Source organism: Leptodactylus fuscus, chromosome 2, assembly GCF_031893055.1.
Source record: "Leptodactylus fuscus isolate aLepFus1 chromosome 2, aLepFus1.hap2, whole genome shotgun sequence".
NCBI lineage: Eukaryota > Metazoa > Chordata > Amphibia > Anura > Leptodactylidae > Leptodactylus > Leptodactylus fuscus.
The window spans coordinates 144,730,920-144,746,778 of record NC_134266.1 but is presented as its reverse complement, the minus strand read 5'-3'; the positions used below and the strand labels follow the sequence as shown (position 1 = coordinate 144,746,778).

At 43.2% G+C, this 15,859-nt stretch overlaps 1 protein-coding gene across 3 annotated transcripts in view; it reads right to left on the bottom strand.

The window, feature by feature from the left end:
• The window catches only part of REPS2 (RALBP1 associated Eps domain containing 2), a 113,775-nt gene that overhangs the window by 80,370 nt on the left and 17,546 nt on the right, over nt 1–15,859 (bottom strand). For all 3 annotated transcript variants that reach the window (XM_075264819.1, XM_075264820.1, XM_075264821.1), the window contains one exon: nt 9,834–9,976. In XM_075264819.1, the coding sequence (XP_075120920.1) occupies nt 9,834–9,976 (143 nt within the window). The remainder of the gene's footprint in view (nt 1–9,833; nt 9,977–15,859) is intronic.

Sequence of the window (15,859 nt, the reverse complement as noted above, 5' to 3'; positions counted from 1 at the left end):
CAAACTCAATAGAACCTCTATGAAAGTGGAAAAATACTTGGAAACCTTCTTTCCTCTACATTAATATGGACAGAAACACAAATTTTAAGCTAAAGAAACATTACCATGCACCCCTTTAAATCACGTTGCCCATGACAACCACAGATGGCATAGGCAATGGGAGATCCAACAGCTCCCACCCTTAACTGTTATTGTGGCCCTTTTCTGGCCCTTGAGGTGAGCCCTTCCAAATAAAATTAGAGGCCCTTAAGCTTTTACCAGCAGAGTGTTAGGCCCTTTGCATACCTCCCAACCGTCCCGATTTCCGCGGGACAGTCACGATTTGGGTGACATGTCCCGCGGTCCCGGTTGGAGGGAGGTATGTCCCGATTTCAACTCAGATCTGCCTGGCTGGGACATACCTGTCTTCCCAGACCACACCCTTCACATACATTATATATATATATATATATATATATATATATATATACATACATACATACACACACTCACCGGCCACTTTATTAGGTACACCTGTCCAACTGCTCGTTAACACTTAATTTCTAATCAGCCAATCACGTGGCGGCAACTCAGTGCATTTAGGCATGTAGACATGGTCAAGACAATCTCCTGCAGTTCAAACCGAGCATCAGTATGGGGAAGAAAGGTGATTTGAGTGCCTTTGAACGTGGCATGGTTGTTGGTGCCAGAAGGGCTGGTCTGAGTATTTCAGAAACTGCTGATCTACTGGGATTTTCAGCACAACCATCTCTAGGGTTTACAGAGAATGGTCCGAAAAAGAAAAAACATCCAGTGAGCGGCAATTCTGTGGGCGGAAATGCGTTGTTGATGCCAGAGGTCAGAGGAGAATGGCCAGACTGGTTCGAGCTGATAGAAAGGCAACAGTGACTCAAATAGCCACCCGTTACAACCAAGGTAGCCAGAAGAGCATCTCTGAACGCACAGTACGTCGAACTTTGAGGCAGATGGGCTACAGCAGCAGAAGACCACACCGGGTGCCACTCCTTTCAGCTAAGAACAGGAAACTGAGGCTACAATTTGCACAAGCTCATCGAAATTGGACAATTGAAGATTGGAAAAACGTTGCCTGGTCTGAGGTGTCTCGATTTCTGCTGCGACATTCAGATGGTAGGGTCAGAATTTGGCGTCAACAACATGAAAGCATGGATCCATCCTGCCTTGTATCAACTGTTCAGGCTGGTGGTGGTGGTGTCATGGTGTGGGGAATATTTTCTTGGCACTCTTTGGGCCCCTTGGTACCAATTGAGCATCGTTGCAATGCCAAAGCCTACCTGAGTATTGTTGCTGACCATGTCCATCCCTTTATGACCACAATGTACCCAACATCTGATGGCTACTTTCAGCAGGATAATGCGCCATGTCATAAAGCTGGAATCATCTCAGACTGGTTTCTTGAACATGACAATGAGTTCACTGTACTCCAATGGCCTCCACAGTCACCAGATCTCAATCCAATAGAGCATCTTTGGGATGTGGTGGAACGGGAGATTCGCATCATGGATGTGCAGCCGACAAATCTGCGGCAACTGTGTGATGCCATCATGTCAATATGGACCAAAATCTCTGAGGAATGCTTCCAGCACCTTGTTGAATCTACGCCACGAAGAATTGAGGCAGTTCTGAAGGCAAAAGGGGGTCCAACCCGTTACTAGCATGGTGTACCTAATAAAGTGGCCGGTGAGTGTATGTATATAATATATATATATATATAATATATATATATACATACACACACACACATATAGTACAGACCAAAAGTTTGGACACACCTTCTCATTCAAAGAGTTTTCTGTATTTTCATGACTATGAAAATAGTAGATTTACACTGAAGGCATCAAAACTATGAATTAACACATGTGGTATTATATACTTAACAAAAAAAGTGTGAAACAACTGAAATTATGTCTTATATTCTAGGTTCTTCAAAGTAGCCACCTTTTGCTTTGATTACTGCTTTGCACACTCTTGGCATTCTCTTGATGAGCTTCAAGAGGTAGTCACCAGAAATGGTTTTCACTTCACAGGTGTGCCCTGTCAGATTTAATAAGTGGGATTTCTTGACTTATAAATGGGGTTGGGGCCATCAGTTGTGTTGTGCAGAAGTTAGGTGGATACACAGCTGATAGTTCTATTGAATAGACTGTTGGAATTTGTATTATGGCAAGAAAATAGCAGCTAAGTAAAGAAAAATGAGTGGCCATCATTGCTTTAAAAAATGAAGATCAGTCAGTCCGAAAAATTGGTAAAACTTTGAAAGTGTCTCCAAGTGCAGTTGCAAAAACCATCAACGCTATAAAGAAACTGGCTCACATGAGGACTGCCCCAGGAAAGGAAGACCAAGAGTCACCTCTGCTGCAGAGGATAAGTTCATCTGAATCACCAGCCTCAGAAATCGCAGGTTAACAGGAGCTCAGATTAGAGACCAGGTCAATGCCACACAGAGTTCTAGCAGCAGACACATCTCTACAACAACTGTTAAGAGGAGACTTTGTGCAGCAGGCCTTCATGGTAAAATAGCTGCTATTAAACCACTGCTAAGGACAGGCAACAAGCAGAAGAGACTTGTTCGGGCTAAAGAACACAAGGAATGGACATTAGACTAGTGGAAATCTGTGCTTTGGTCTGATGAGTCCAAATTTGATATCTTTGGTTCCAACCACCATGTCTTTGTGCGACGCAGAAAAGGTGAACAGATGGACTCTACATGCCTGGTTCCCACCGTGAAGCATGGAGGAGGAGGTGTAATGGTGTGGGGGTGCTTTGCTGGTGACACTGTTGGGGATTTATTCAAAATTGAAGGCATACTGAACCAGCATGGCTATCACAGCATCTTTCAGCGGCATACTGTTCCACCCGGTTTGTGTTTAGTTGGAACATCATTTATTTTTCAACAGGACAATGACCCCAAACACACCTCCAGGCTGTGTAAGGGATATTTGACCAAGAAGGAGAGAGATGGGGTGCTACGCCAGATAACCTGGCCTCCACAGTCACCAGACCTGAACCCAATCGAGATGGTTTGGGGTGAGCTGGACTGCAGAGTGAAGGCAAAAGGGCCAACAAGTGCTAAGCATCTCTGGGAACTCCTTCAAGATTGTTGGAAGACCATTTCAGGTGACTACCTCTTGAAGCTCATCAAGAGAATTCCAAGAGTGTGCAAAGCAATAATCAAAGCAAAAGGTGGCTACTTTGAAGAACCAAGAATATAAGACAGTTGTTGTTGTTTCAGTTGTTTCACACTTTTTTGTTAAGTATATAACTCCACGTGTGTTAATCCATAGGCTTGATGCCCTCAGTGTGAATCTATAATTTTCATAGTCATGAAAATACAGAAAACGCTTTGAATCAGAAGGTGTGTCCAAACTTTTGGTCTGTACTGTATATATATATATATATATCTATATATATATATCTATATATATATATAATTATAGTGATAAAGAAGATGGGCATAGGAAAAGATGAAATAATGATTAGAAATGAGCTAACACTATTCGAAACCCCCGTATCGAATAGCACGCACCCATAGGAATGAATGGAAGCGGCCGGCACGCAGACTTTGCCGGTGGCTGGCTGCTTAACCCCCTGCGTCCATTCATTCCTATGGGTGCGTGCTATTCGAAACGGGAGTTTCGAATAGTGTTCGCTCATCTCTAATAATGACATTAAAACTTCACTTTTATGTGATGCAAAGCTGAGACAAAGACAGGTGAATATATAGAGGCTAGTGTTGTCAGAGCGTTTGTACAAGAATTTAATTTCGGCATCAATCTCAGCTATCGCTGTCTCCACACACTGAATTCACTGGTGAATATCCGCACACAATGCATCTAGCTGCTATACGGTAGGCACTTGGAGACTGCTAAATATGGAGTGGTGAGATAAATTATATATCCCTCAGTCTTCTATCCCTGAAGCTACACTACCCAAAGCTCATTTCACCGAACACTCAGCTTCTTCTAAGAGCATTCTTATACAAAGGCCCTGACACCACCGGCCTCCATACGCTCACCTGTTTTTGTCTCAGCCTTGTACCACATAGTAGTCTAGAGACAAGGCAGAGATTTTAACCCCTTCCTGTCAAAGGCATTTTTCTATTTTCATTTTTGACACCCTGCTTTCCAAACCCCTAATTTTTTTATTTTTCTATTCACACATGAGGGCTTAATGTTTGTGGTACAAATTGTAATTCATAATAGTACCATTTAATATTTTGTATGATGTACTGGGAAGCTGAAAAAAAAATTGGAATAGAACGGTGTGGAATTAGAGAAAAACTGTGTTTCTGCGACATTCTTCCGGCCTTTTTTTTTTTTACTGCGTTTACTGTGCAGCCAAAATGACACGTAACCTGTATTCTATGGTTCAGTATGATTCGAGGTTTTTTTTAATGTTTTAACCCCTTAAAAAAAATCCAAAAGTATGTAAAAAAAAATACAGTTTCTTGGACTATATTCTGACAGCCATAATTTTTATATTTCCACTTACAGGGGTACATAAGGCATCTTTCTCTTTTCTTTTTTTTGCAGGGGCCAGATGTATTTTGTAGTTATAGCAATTTAGAGAATGTCTATTGCTTGGCCAAACAGTGTAAAAATGGCAGTTCGGCACTTTTGATTATTTTTCCCACTATAGCATTTAACGTATGAGAAGGATATTTTTATAACTTTGCAGACGTTTGCAGGTATTTTCGGACACAGAGATACCTAATGTGTATGAGTATCACTTTATATTTGTACTTTTATATGTGTTCAATAGAAAGGGGGTGATTTAAATTTTAATATTTTCTTCAATTTTTTTTCTTTTATTTTTAGACCTCCCCAGGTGGAGGTGGGGAGTAGGTAACATACAAATAGAAATATGCAAATTTATTCTGCAGGACGTAATTAGGAGAACAGTGCCTCTGTATGCTGCCCTCTAGAGGGCAGCCTCCTTAACATCATGCATGACTTAGTTAATAAGCCTACTATCATGATGTGTATTTAATTGCCAAATTAGTATTTCTATTCCAAAAGGAACAGATTCCCAGCTATGGACAGTGCTGTTTCAGTCTTTTGAACTTCCTCAGCATAGCGCAGGTATACTGATTTGTCAGAGTGAGAGACTATAGACCAGGGTCAGGGGATAATCGTACATATTAGGGAGAGTGTGTGTCTACATAGGCAGTACGGAGACTTACAAGTCATTCCTGCTCTGCTAGGGATTCTGGGTAAAAAAATATGCAAATGTATTCTCCAGGATGTAATTAGGAGAACAGTGCCTCTGTATGCTGCCCTCTAGAGGGCAGCCTCCTTAACATCATGCATGATTCAGTTAATAAGCCTACTATCATGATGCGGATTTAATTGCCAAATTAGTATTTCTATTCCAAAAGGAACAGATTCCCAGCTATGGACAGCGCTGTTTCGGTCTTTTGGACCTCCTCAGCATAGCGCAGGGATACTGATTTGGCAGAGTGAGAGACTATAGACCCGGGTCTATGCTATGTTAAGGAGGCTGCCCTCTAGAGGGCAGCATACAGAGGCACTGTTCTCCTATTTACATCCTGGAGAATAGATTTGCATATTTTTTTACCCAGAATCCCTAGCAGAGAAGGAATGACTTGTAAGTCTCCGTACTGCCTATGTAGGCACACACTCTCCCTAATGTGTATGATTACAAATAGAAATGGCAGACAAGACTGGGAGCCTTCCGTAGACTCACATCTGTTATGGGTTGCTGTGATGTTCTCCTATATGGGGTGCCCTAGTACTTATCAGTGATGGCTGGGAGTGCATAGCCCTGTGCTCTCCAGTAATGACATTTGTTAGATATTTGTCATCGAAGGAGTTATATGTTATAATAGCCCTGCACTAAGGCATCATTTTGGTCACTAACATACAATTACTTGACCATTTAGCACAGCTGCTTAGCACTGGGATTGGTCATTAATATGTATATTACCATCTACAAAGTGGGGAGATACACAATTATTTATTACTATGTAAACTAAATTACATAGACATAAATTAGGGGCTCCAACACACCTCCCTATCCTTCCTTTACCTATCCCATTACATATATTTTATATTTGACATGGTATAGACTTTAATACTATAATTTCTTCTTCCTTTCCTATGCCCATCTGCTTTCTTTCTCCAACTCGGTGGTGTACCTCTGGGCTACAGATAAAATACTGTACATTGTTGTACCCCCGGGACATTATTTATAAAAGACAACTAACATAAACATAGTCGTCCTAATTTGTTTGTTGTTTCAGGGGAGACCATATCTGAGGCTAGGCCAGGATGTGTTTGGAAATAATTGGACTATTACCTAGACATTTGCCTGGTCACATTTGTAATGTACAGATACAACTTAGATAGTGTGTCTTGTAATGTTTATAAATTTGTGTTATATTCTTTTAATTATGAATACTATGATGACTATAGTTTTACCATGTCTAATTTATGTTCACATCAACAACTCTAATGGCGGAACAGCAAATCTATACTTGATCTGTTAGTCGGTGTCCAGTGATCTCTTTGACTTCTAAAGGGGTCCATTGGGTTTCTAATATAGTGTTCTTCACTTTAGCGTATTCCAAGCTATGTAATCAGTCATAGAGGGTCCTTATATTTACATGTGAACAGAGATTAATGTGTTACAAAGGGGTGCGCAATTTGTATACACATGTACAGTATGTGCAGTTTATGCATGTGTACACAGCAGAGGCATGAAGGAGGGGGCAAATACAAATCCTGCACACGGTTCATTTGCAGATATTGTCTGCCCCTGTATTGTTTGTGACGTAGTTTTATTCTAGTATGTACTTTATGAATGTTGTATACCAAAAAGGGCAACTATTAGAGATGAGCGAACAGTGTTCTATCGAACACATGTTCGATCGGATATCAGGGTGTTCGCCATGTTCGAATCGAATCGAACACCACGTGGTAAAGTGCGCCAAAATTCGATTCCCCTCCCACCTTCCCTGGCGCCTTTTTTGCACCAATAACAGCGCAGGGGAGGTGGGACAGGAACTACGACACTGGGGGCATTGAAAAAAATTGGAAAAAGTCATTGGCTGCCGAAATCAGGTGACCTCCATTTTAGACGAATAGTGGATTTCAAATCCGGGTCATATGAGAATGTGAACTTTGTGACTATGAGACAGGGATAGCTGTACAGGCAGGGATAGCTAGGGATAACCTTTATTTAGGGGGGAATGTTATTAAAAATAACTTTTTGGGGCTCTATCGGGTGTGTAATTGTGATTTTTGTGAGATAAACTTTTTCCCATAGGGATGCATTGGCCAGCGCTGATTGGCCGAATTCCGTACTCTGGCCAATCAGTGCTGGCCAATGCATTCTATTAGCTTGATGAAGCAGAGTGTGCACAAGGGTTCAAGCGCACCCTCGGCTCTGATGTAGCAGAGCCGAGGCTGCACAAGGGTTCAAGCGCACCCTCGGCTCTGATGTAGGAGAGCCGAGGGTGCACTTGAACCCTTGTGCACCCTCAGCTCTGCTACATCAGAGCCGAGGGTGCGCTTGAACCCTTGTGCACACTCTGCTTCATCAAGCTAATAGAATGCATTGGCCAGCGCTGATTGGCCAATGTATTCTATTAGCCTGATGAAGTAGAGCTGAATGTGTGTGCTAAGCACACACATTCAGCTCTACTTCATCGGGCTAATAGAATGCATTGGCCAGCGCTGATTGGCCAGAGTACGGAACTCGACCAATCAGCGCTGGCTCTGCTGGAGGAGGCGGAGTCTAAGATCGCTCCACACCAGTCTCCATTCAGGTCCGACCTTAGACTCCGCCTCCTCCGGCAGAGCCAGCGCTGATTGGCCGAAGGCTGGCCAATGCATTCCTATGCGAATGCAGAGACTTAGCAGTGCTGAGTCAGTTTTGCTCAACTACACATCTGATGCACACTCGGCACTGCTACATCAGATGTAGCAATCTGATGTAGCAGAGCCGAGGGTGCACTAGAACCCCTGTGCAAACTCAGTTCACGCTAATAGAATGCATTGGCCAGCGCTGATTGGCCAATGCATTCTATTAGCCCGATGAAGTAGAGCTGAATGTGTGTGCTAAGCACACACATTCAGCACTGCTTCATCAAGCCAATACAATGCATTAGCCAGTGCTGATTGGCCAGAGTACGGAATTCGGCCAATCAGCGCTGGCTCTGCTGGAGGAGGCGGAGTCTAAGATCGCTCCACACCAGTCTCCATTCAGGTCCGACCTTAGACTCCGCCTCCTCCAGCAGAGCCAGCGCTGATTGGCCGAATTCCGTACTCTGGCCAATCAGCACTGGCTAATGCATTGTATTGGCTTGATGAAGCAGTGCTGAATGTGTGTGCTTAGCACACACATTCAGCTCTACTTCATCGGGCTAATAGAATGCATTGGCCAGCGCTGATTGGCCGAATTCCGTACTCTGGCCAATCAGCACTGGCTAATGCATTGTATTGGCTTGATGAAGCAGTGCTGAATGTGTGTGCTTAGCACACACATTCAGCTCTACTTCATCGGGCTAATAGAATGCATTGGCCAATCAGCGCTGGCCAATGCATTCTATTAGCGTGAACTGAGTTTGCACAGGGGTTCTAGTGCACCCTCGGCTCTGCTACATCAGATTGCTACATCTGATGTAGCAGTGCCGAGTGTGCATCAGATGTGTAGTTGAGCAAAACTGACTCAGCACTGCTAAGTCTGCATTCGCATAGGAATGCATTGGCCAGCCTTCGGCCAATCAGCGCTGGCTCTGCCGGAGGAGGCGGAGTCTAAGGTCGGACCTGAATGGAGACTGGTGTGGAGCGATCTTAGACTCCGCCTCCTCCAGCAGAGCCAGCGCTGATTGGCCGAATTCCGTACTCTGGCCAATCAGCACTGGCTAATGCATTGTATTGGCTTGATGAAGCAGTGCTGAATGTGTGTGCTTAGCACACACATTCAGCTCTACTTCATCGGGCTAATAGAATGCATTGGCCAGCGCTGATTGGCCGAATTCCGTACTCTGGCCAATCAGCACTGGCTAATGCATTGTATTGGCTTGATGAAGCAGTGCTGAATGTGTGTGCTTAGCACACACATTCAGCTGTACTTCATCGGGCTAATAGAATGCATTGGCCAATCAGCGCTGGCCAATGCATTCTATTAGCGTGAACTGAGTTTGCACAGGGGTTCTAGTGCACCCTCGGCTCTGCTACATCAGATTGCTACATCTGATGTAGCAGTGCCGAGTGTGCATCAGATGTGTAGTTGAGCAAAACTGACTCAGCACTGCTAAGTCTGCATTCGCATAGGAATGCATTGGCCAGCCTTCGGCCAATCAGCGCTGGCTCTGCCGGAGGAGGCGGAGTCTAAGGTCGGACCTGAATGGAGACTGGTGTGGAGCTATCTTAGACTCCGCCTCCTCCAGCAGAGCCAGCGCTGATTGGTCGAGTTCCGTACTCTGGCCAATCAGCACTGGCCAATGCATTTCTATGGGGAAAAGTTAGCTTGCGAAAATCGCAAACTGACAGGGATTTCCATGAAATAAAGTGACTTTTATGCCCCCAGACATGCTTCCCCTGCTGTCCCAGTGTCATTCCAGGGTGTTGGTATCATTTCCTGGGGTGTCATAGTGGACTTGGTGACCCTCCAGACACGAATTTGGGTTTCCCCCTTAACGAGTTTATGTTCCCCATAGACTATAATGGGGTTCGAAACCCATTCGAACACTCGAACAGTGAGCGGCTGTTCGAATCGAATTTCGAACCTCGAACATTTTAGTGTTCGCTCATCTCTAGCAACTATGGATTTCTTTTGCATTTTCTTACCTTAGTTTCTCCTTCACCAAAGGAAGGGAGCAGGCTTTTCTCATTGGCACTATGTTTTGATAGTTGTGCGTCTACTGCCACTGCATGAATCCCATATTTTAAGTTGTCAAATTTCATAGACAAGAAACAAGCAAGTGGTAATTCTATAAATGAGAGCAAAAGAGAAAGTTTGTGCTCATGAGTACACTTCAGTCTTGGGCATTCATTAATCATTGACATTCTCATGACTTATTTAACTAAAGTATAGGAACACTAGGACATGGAAAACCATCAAGAATTGCAGCTGAAACTCTCACCAACAAAGACTAGAAATGACTACATCCATGTTTTTTAATGTAGCTGATAATTCACACCTTCTGGAACAGCATGTATTATTAAAACATTTCTCTGTCAAACTGGTGGGGGTAGGCAACCTAACAAGTGGTTGTTAAAAAACAACAAAACCATGTGATTATATATTCATTATTCTATTTAGATAGTGAGTAAATGGAAAATGTGTTTAGTATTTTTCCTTGAAGCAAAGGGTTGGTTCACACTAGCGCTTGTATTCCGTCCAGAAGGAGTCCGCATGGACACCCCCCGGACGGAATACAATCGCAATTGGAAGCGATGTGCTGTCAAAGCACATGGACCCTATAGACTATAATGGGCTCCGTGTGCTTTCCACGCACTGCCCGCACGAATCAAAGCTTTAGTGTGAACCAACGCTTAGGCCCCCCTCCCAGCAGCACTTTTCACAGAAAGTCCTCAGACTTTCTTCCATGATACCTATAGGGAAACCACAATGGTTTTGGAAATCAAAGTGTTTCTGCTGCGCATATTTTTGTGCAATGTGTGGATGGGATTCGCGGCATTTATGCCTCATGGGGCTCCGACCTAAAACTATTTCATTCATCTCCAGACTAGCCTGACGGTTCTCAGCCTGCACTGGTGCCATCTTCTCCAAGTGCTTCCACCCCTACTCCTGCTGCACAGATGACCAGGGAGGGCCTCATAACACCCACATACACACGTGGACAAAATTGTTGGTACCTCTCGTTTAATGAAAGTAAAACTCACAATGGTCACAGAAATAACTTGAATCTGACAAAAGTAATAATAAATCAAAATTCTATGAAAATGAACAAGTGAAAGTCAGACATTGCTTTTCGCTTCAACCGAATTTAAAAAAAAAATAAAACTCATGAAACAGACCTGGACAGAAATAATGGTTCCAATAACTTAATATTTTGTTGCACAACCTTTTGAGACAATCGCTGCAATCAAACGATTCCTGTAACTGTCAATGAGACTTCTGCACCTCTCTGCAGGTATTTTGGGTCACTCCTCATGAGCAAACTGCCCCAGCTGTCTCGGGTTTGAAGGCTGCCTTTTCCAGATGGCATGTTCCAGTTCCTTCCAAAGATGCTCAACAGGATTTGGGTCTCATAGAAAGTCACTTCAGAATAGTCCAATGTTTTCCTCTTAGCCATTCTTGGGTGCTTTTAGCTGTGTGTTTTGGATCATTGTCCTGTTACAAGACCCATGACCTGCAACTGAGCCCAAGCTTTCTGACACTGGGCAGCACATTTCTCTCTAGAATCCCTTGATAGGCTTGAGATTTCATTGTACCCTGCACAGATTCAAGACACCCTGTGCTAGATGCAGCAAAGCAGCCCCAGAACATAGAGCCTCCTCCATGTTTCACAGTAGGGACAGTGTTCTTTTCAAGATATGCTTCATTTTTCTGTCTGTGAACATAGAGCTGATGTGCCTTGCCCAAAAGTTCGATTTTTGTCTCATCTGTCCATAGAACATTCTCCCAAAAACTTTGTGGCTTGTCAACAGGTTATTATTACTTTTGTCAGATTCAAGTTATTTATGTGACCATTGTGGGTTTTTCTTTCATTAAATGAGGGGTACCAACAATTTTGTCCACAGGTGTATTTCACCTCGCCTGGAGGCACAGTGGCCTGGAGTGGGGTGACAGCCTGCCAACCAAGAATATCCACTATAACCCTAAAGATCACAATTCTAGACCTCATTTTCCAACCCAACACACTGCTACATCCTCTGAGCAGGATGCTACTCCCCCGCTCACATCCCTATTTCTGCAGCCCTCCATTCTGCAAGCTCTTCTCACCTCACCCATTTACCACCACCTGAAGAAGCCATCCATGCGTTACAAGGTCATCCTAAACTACAGGCACTACTTGCCCTCATCCCTGGCAAACGGGACATGGATGATCTAGTGTCTGACCTGAAAAAGGCCTGGCACCAAAAACTCAAGGTTTTCAAGGTAAAGTGAATCACAGCACTACAAATAATTATTGGTGCTCCTGGAAAGGTTTCACCCCAAAATCTTCAAGTACATAATCCAGGCACTCTATGATTAATTACATGCAAATCTTATTTTATTCAGTGCATTAACATTTTACAGGAAGGGCAATCCACCAATGGTAAAACATTTTTTGGTCTGGACCGGACTGCCTTGGAATGAATGAGAATGAAGATGAAAGCAGAACATCAGAGAAAAAGCGGTAGCACCACTATGGAGAAACACAGGAGTAGGGAGCATAAAACACAGGAGTAGAGAGCATAATACACAGAAATTAAAAACTTGCAGACTAAAGGATAGCAAAGTGAGTTTCCTGAACACATTTAAAAGTGTGGACATACCGGCCTTGAAATATGTAGGCTTAAAAAGCTGTAAAAAACAAACAAACAAACAAAAACAGAGAGTAACCATGTTTGTCTACAAGTTGATGTGTGGGGTAGATTTGTCCAGTCTGGTAAAAGGAAAACCAAAGTATAATATTATATTGCAGTCTATGGGACCTGCAATCAAAAAAATTGCAGGTTCAAGTTCCCTGGGGGGGCTAATAAAATAGTAAAAAACAAATTAAAAAAAAGTTTAATACTTTAAAAAAAAAAAAAAGTAATAACCTAAAATTCAAATAACCCCCTTTTCGCTAAATTTGAAATAAAAGTAAATAAACATAAAAACATACATAAACAAAGCACACAGACCCCATAGACTATAATGGGGTGCATGTGTTTTCCGTGCAATGTCCACACGAGTCATGCGGAGAAAAAAGTAGTTCTAAAAGTACTTTCCTCTCTGCATGATTCATGCAGAAACTGTGAGGAAAACACATGGACCCCATTATAGTTTATGAGGTCTGTGTGCTTTCATTGCTCACCAAGCGGATTCCCTGAACAGAATACCGAACGCAGATCTTAACCAGGCCTCACATGGCTCTGAGAACAGAAAAATAACAAAGTTATGGGGCTTGGTGGTGGGTCAAAAACGAAAATTGAAAAATGCCATGAGCGTGAAGTGGTTAAATTCAGCCCCGTTTTGATTTATTTTTAAGTCAGTAACCACAGCTATGGAACCAATGTTCTTCTGCAATGTCACAAATGAGCTGAAAGATGCAACTGAATACCAATCCAAAATATTGCAGTCTGATATTTGTGGAATTAAAAGATAAATGTAGACACGCAATTAAGAATCTACTTGACTTTATGAAATACCAAGACTTATGGTTAGAGATGAAACTATGCTACAATTTGTTTTATTTTCTTAAAGATCACTAGTACCCTAAAACTCAGCTTCATCGCAGCATGTTGTGCAACTGTCCCATAAAAGCCCTCAATTCCCAATATAGTAAATGCAGGGCGGTGGAGACTTGGCAAACTGCTGGTTTTAGTTTCCTCCATTTGCATACACCATATAAAATTCATAATAAATTGTGTATGTTAATTCTTTTTTTTTTTCTACAACTATAATTTAGTTTGCACTGTAAATTTATTTATGTTGCTACAATTGATCTTAGAATGTAAGTGTAATACAGGATTTAAAATGTAGCTATGTTCATTGTACTACACTGTTATTGTTTAGTTACTGTTTTAAATTTACCTACTATTAATCTTGTTTTATTGCAGATATATCCGCGTTGAACTTGACCAGTGGCGTAATTAGGAATGGCGGGCCCTGTGGTGAACTTTTGACATGCCCCCCCCCCCCCTTCCTGACCGACACGGAAGACCTCGACTGACCCACAACCGCCCCCCCCCCCCCCCCCGCCGCATTCCTGCGAGCTCTATTATGCCCCATAGTGGCCCCTGTAAACAGTGTTATCCCCATAGTGGCCCCTGTACACAGTATTATCACCATAGTGGCTCTTGTACACAGCATTATCCCCATAGTGGCCCCTGCACACAGTATTATGTCCCATAGTGGCCCCTGTACACAGTATTATCCCCATAGTGGCCCCTGCACACAGTATTATGTCCCATAGTGGCCCCTGCACACAGTATTATCCTCATAGTGGCCCCTGCACACAGTATTATCCTCATAGTGGCCCCTGCACACAGTATTATGCCCTATAGTGGCCACAGTACACAGTATTATGTCCCATAATGGACACTCATGAACAATTATTATACTCTGGGGTCTTTTCAGACCACAGAGTATAATAATCAGAAACCCGGGGGGAAACAAAACAACAAAAAAACCAAACCACTGTCACTTACCTATCTCCCGCTCCACTGCAGTCTTCGGCGGTGTCGGTCTTCTTTAAGGACGTACTCACGTCACATGACCCAGGACGCGGGCCCCGGTCATGTGACGTCAGGGATGTCACACAACTAGGCCCGAAGCCTGCCCGGAATGTGGAAAGGTAAATAATACATTTATTATGTTCCTTTATCTCTCCAGGGCCTCCGATCGTTATACTCGGGGGTCTGAAAAGACCCCCAAGTATAATGATAGTGCTTGTGGGGCCCATGGTGTCACTTACTGATCCCAGCCCCTGCCCGGATTGGTAAGTAAATAGGGCCCGTTACCGGCTGGAGTAATAAGTTAAACTTTTATAAAATCCGTACGGAATAAAATGAAAAGCAATATCAAGTACATATTTGGGACAATTACATCCATAACAACCTACACTATGAAACTAATATTATATTTGGACTTGTGTACGCTGTAAAAAATAGCTAAATAGCTTTACCAGAAATGGAGTTTTTGGTCATCTTATTTCCAAAAAAATGGAATAAGGCCGGGGCCCCATGTGAAGTAATCAGCTTTTGAAAGAGCTTAAAGAGGACCTTTCACCTTCTGGGGCACATGCGGTATAATACACTGCTAGAAAGCTGACAGTGCACTGAATTCAGTGCACTGTCAGCTTTCACGTTCTGTGCCCCCGGTGAAGAGTTATCGGTGCCGGTACCGTAGCTCTTCACTGTCAGAAGGACATTTCTGTCAGTCAGTCAGGAACGCCCTTCCTCACAGTAGCATCTATTGCGCTGTACTGTGAGAGGAGGCGTTGCTTACCGCCCAGCGATGACACCGAGTGGTGAAGAACGCCCCCCATTACTCATCTATGGACGAGTACTATCAGGAGGGGAGGAGGCATTCCTCACCACTCTCACAGTACAGTGCAATAGGCACTAATGTGAGCAAGCATGTTCCTGACTGATTGTCAGAAGCGCCCTTCTGACAGTGAAGAGCTATGGTACCGACACTGATAGTTCTTCACCGGGGGCACAGAAAGGGAAAGCTGATAGTGCACTGAATTCAGTGCACTGTCGGCTTTCTAGTGGTGTATTAAACCACATGTGCCCCAGGAAGTGAAAGGTCCTCTTTAATATGAAGCAAACGTATTGGGGAACTAAGCACAGCACTTCTGTGAATATAGGCTTAGAGCCTTCTGTCTGTTCATGTAATCCCAGGCAGTCTGAATGATTATGGCTTTTTGGAGGCCAAATCATCATTTACAGGACTTATTATTCTTTAAGCTTAAAATAGATCTTAATAATATTGGCTTTATATTTGGGGTTGTTGCCCTGCTGCAGAATAAATTTGGAGTTATTAAAACAAACTACCAGTCAAATATGCAGGAGGACCCTGGATGCACTGGTCTGTTAAGAAAAGATACATCATGCTTACTTCCCTCAAAATCAGAAGATGTTTAGCTGTGCCATAAGTTCAGAACTGGCAGAACCTAGTGGGACCTACAAGCATTTATTTCTCAGAGAAGTCT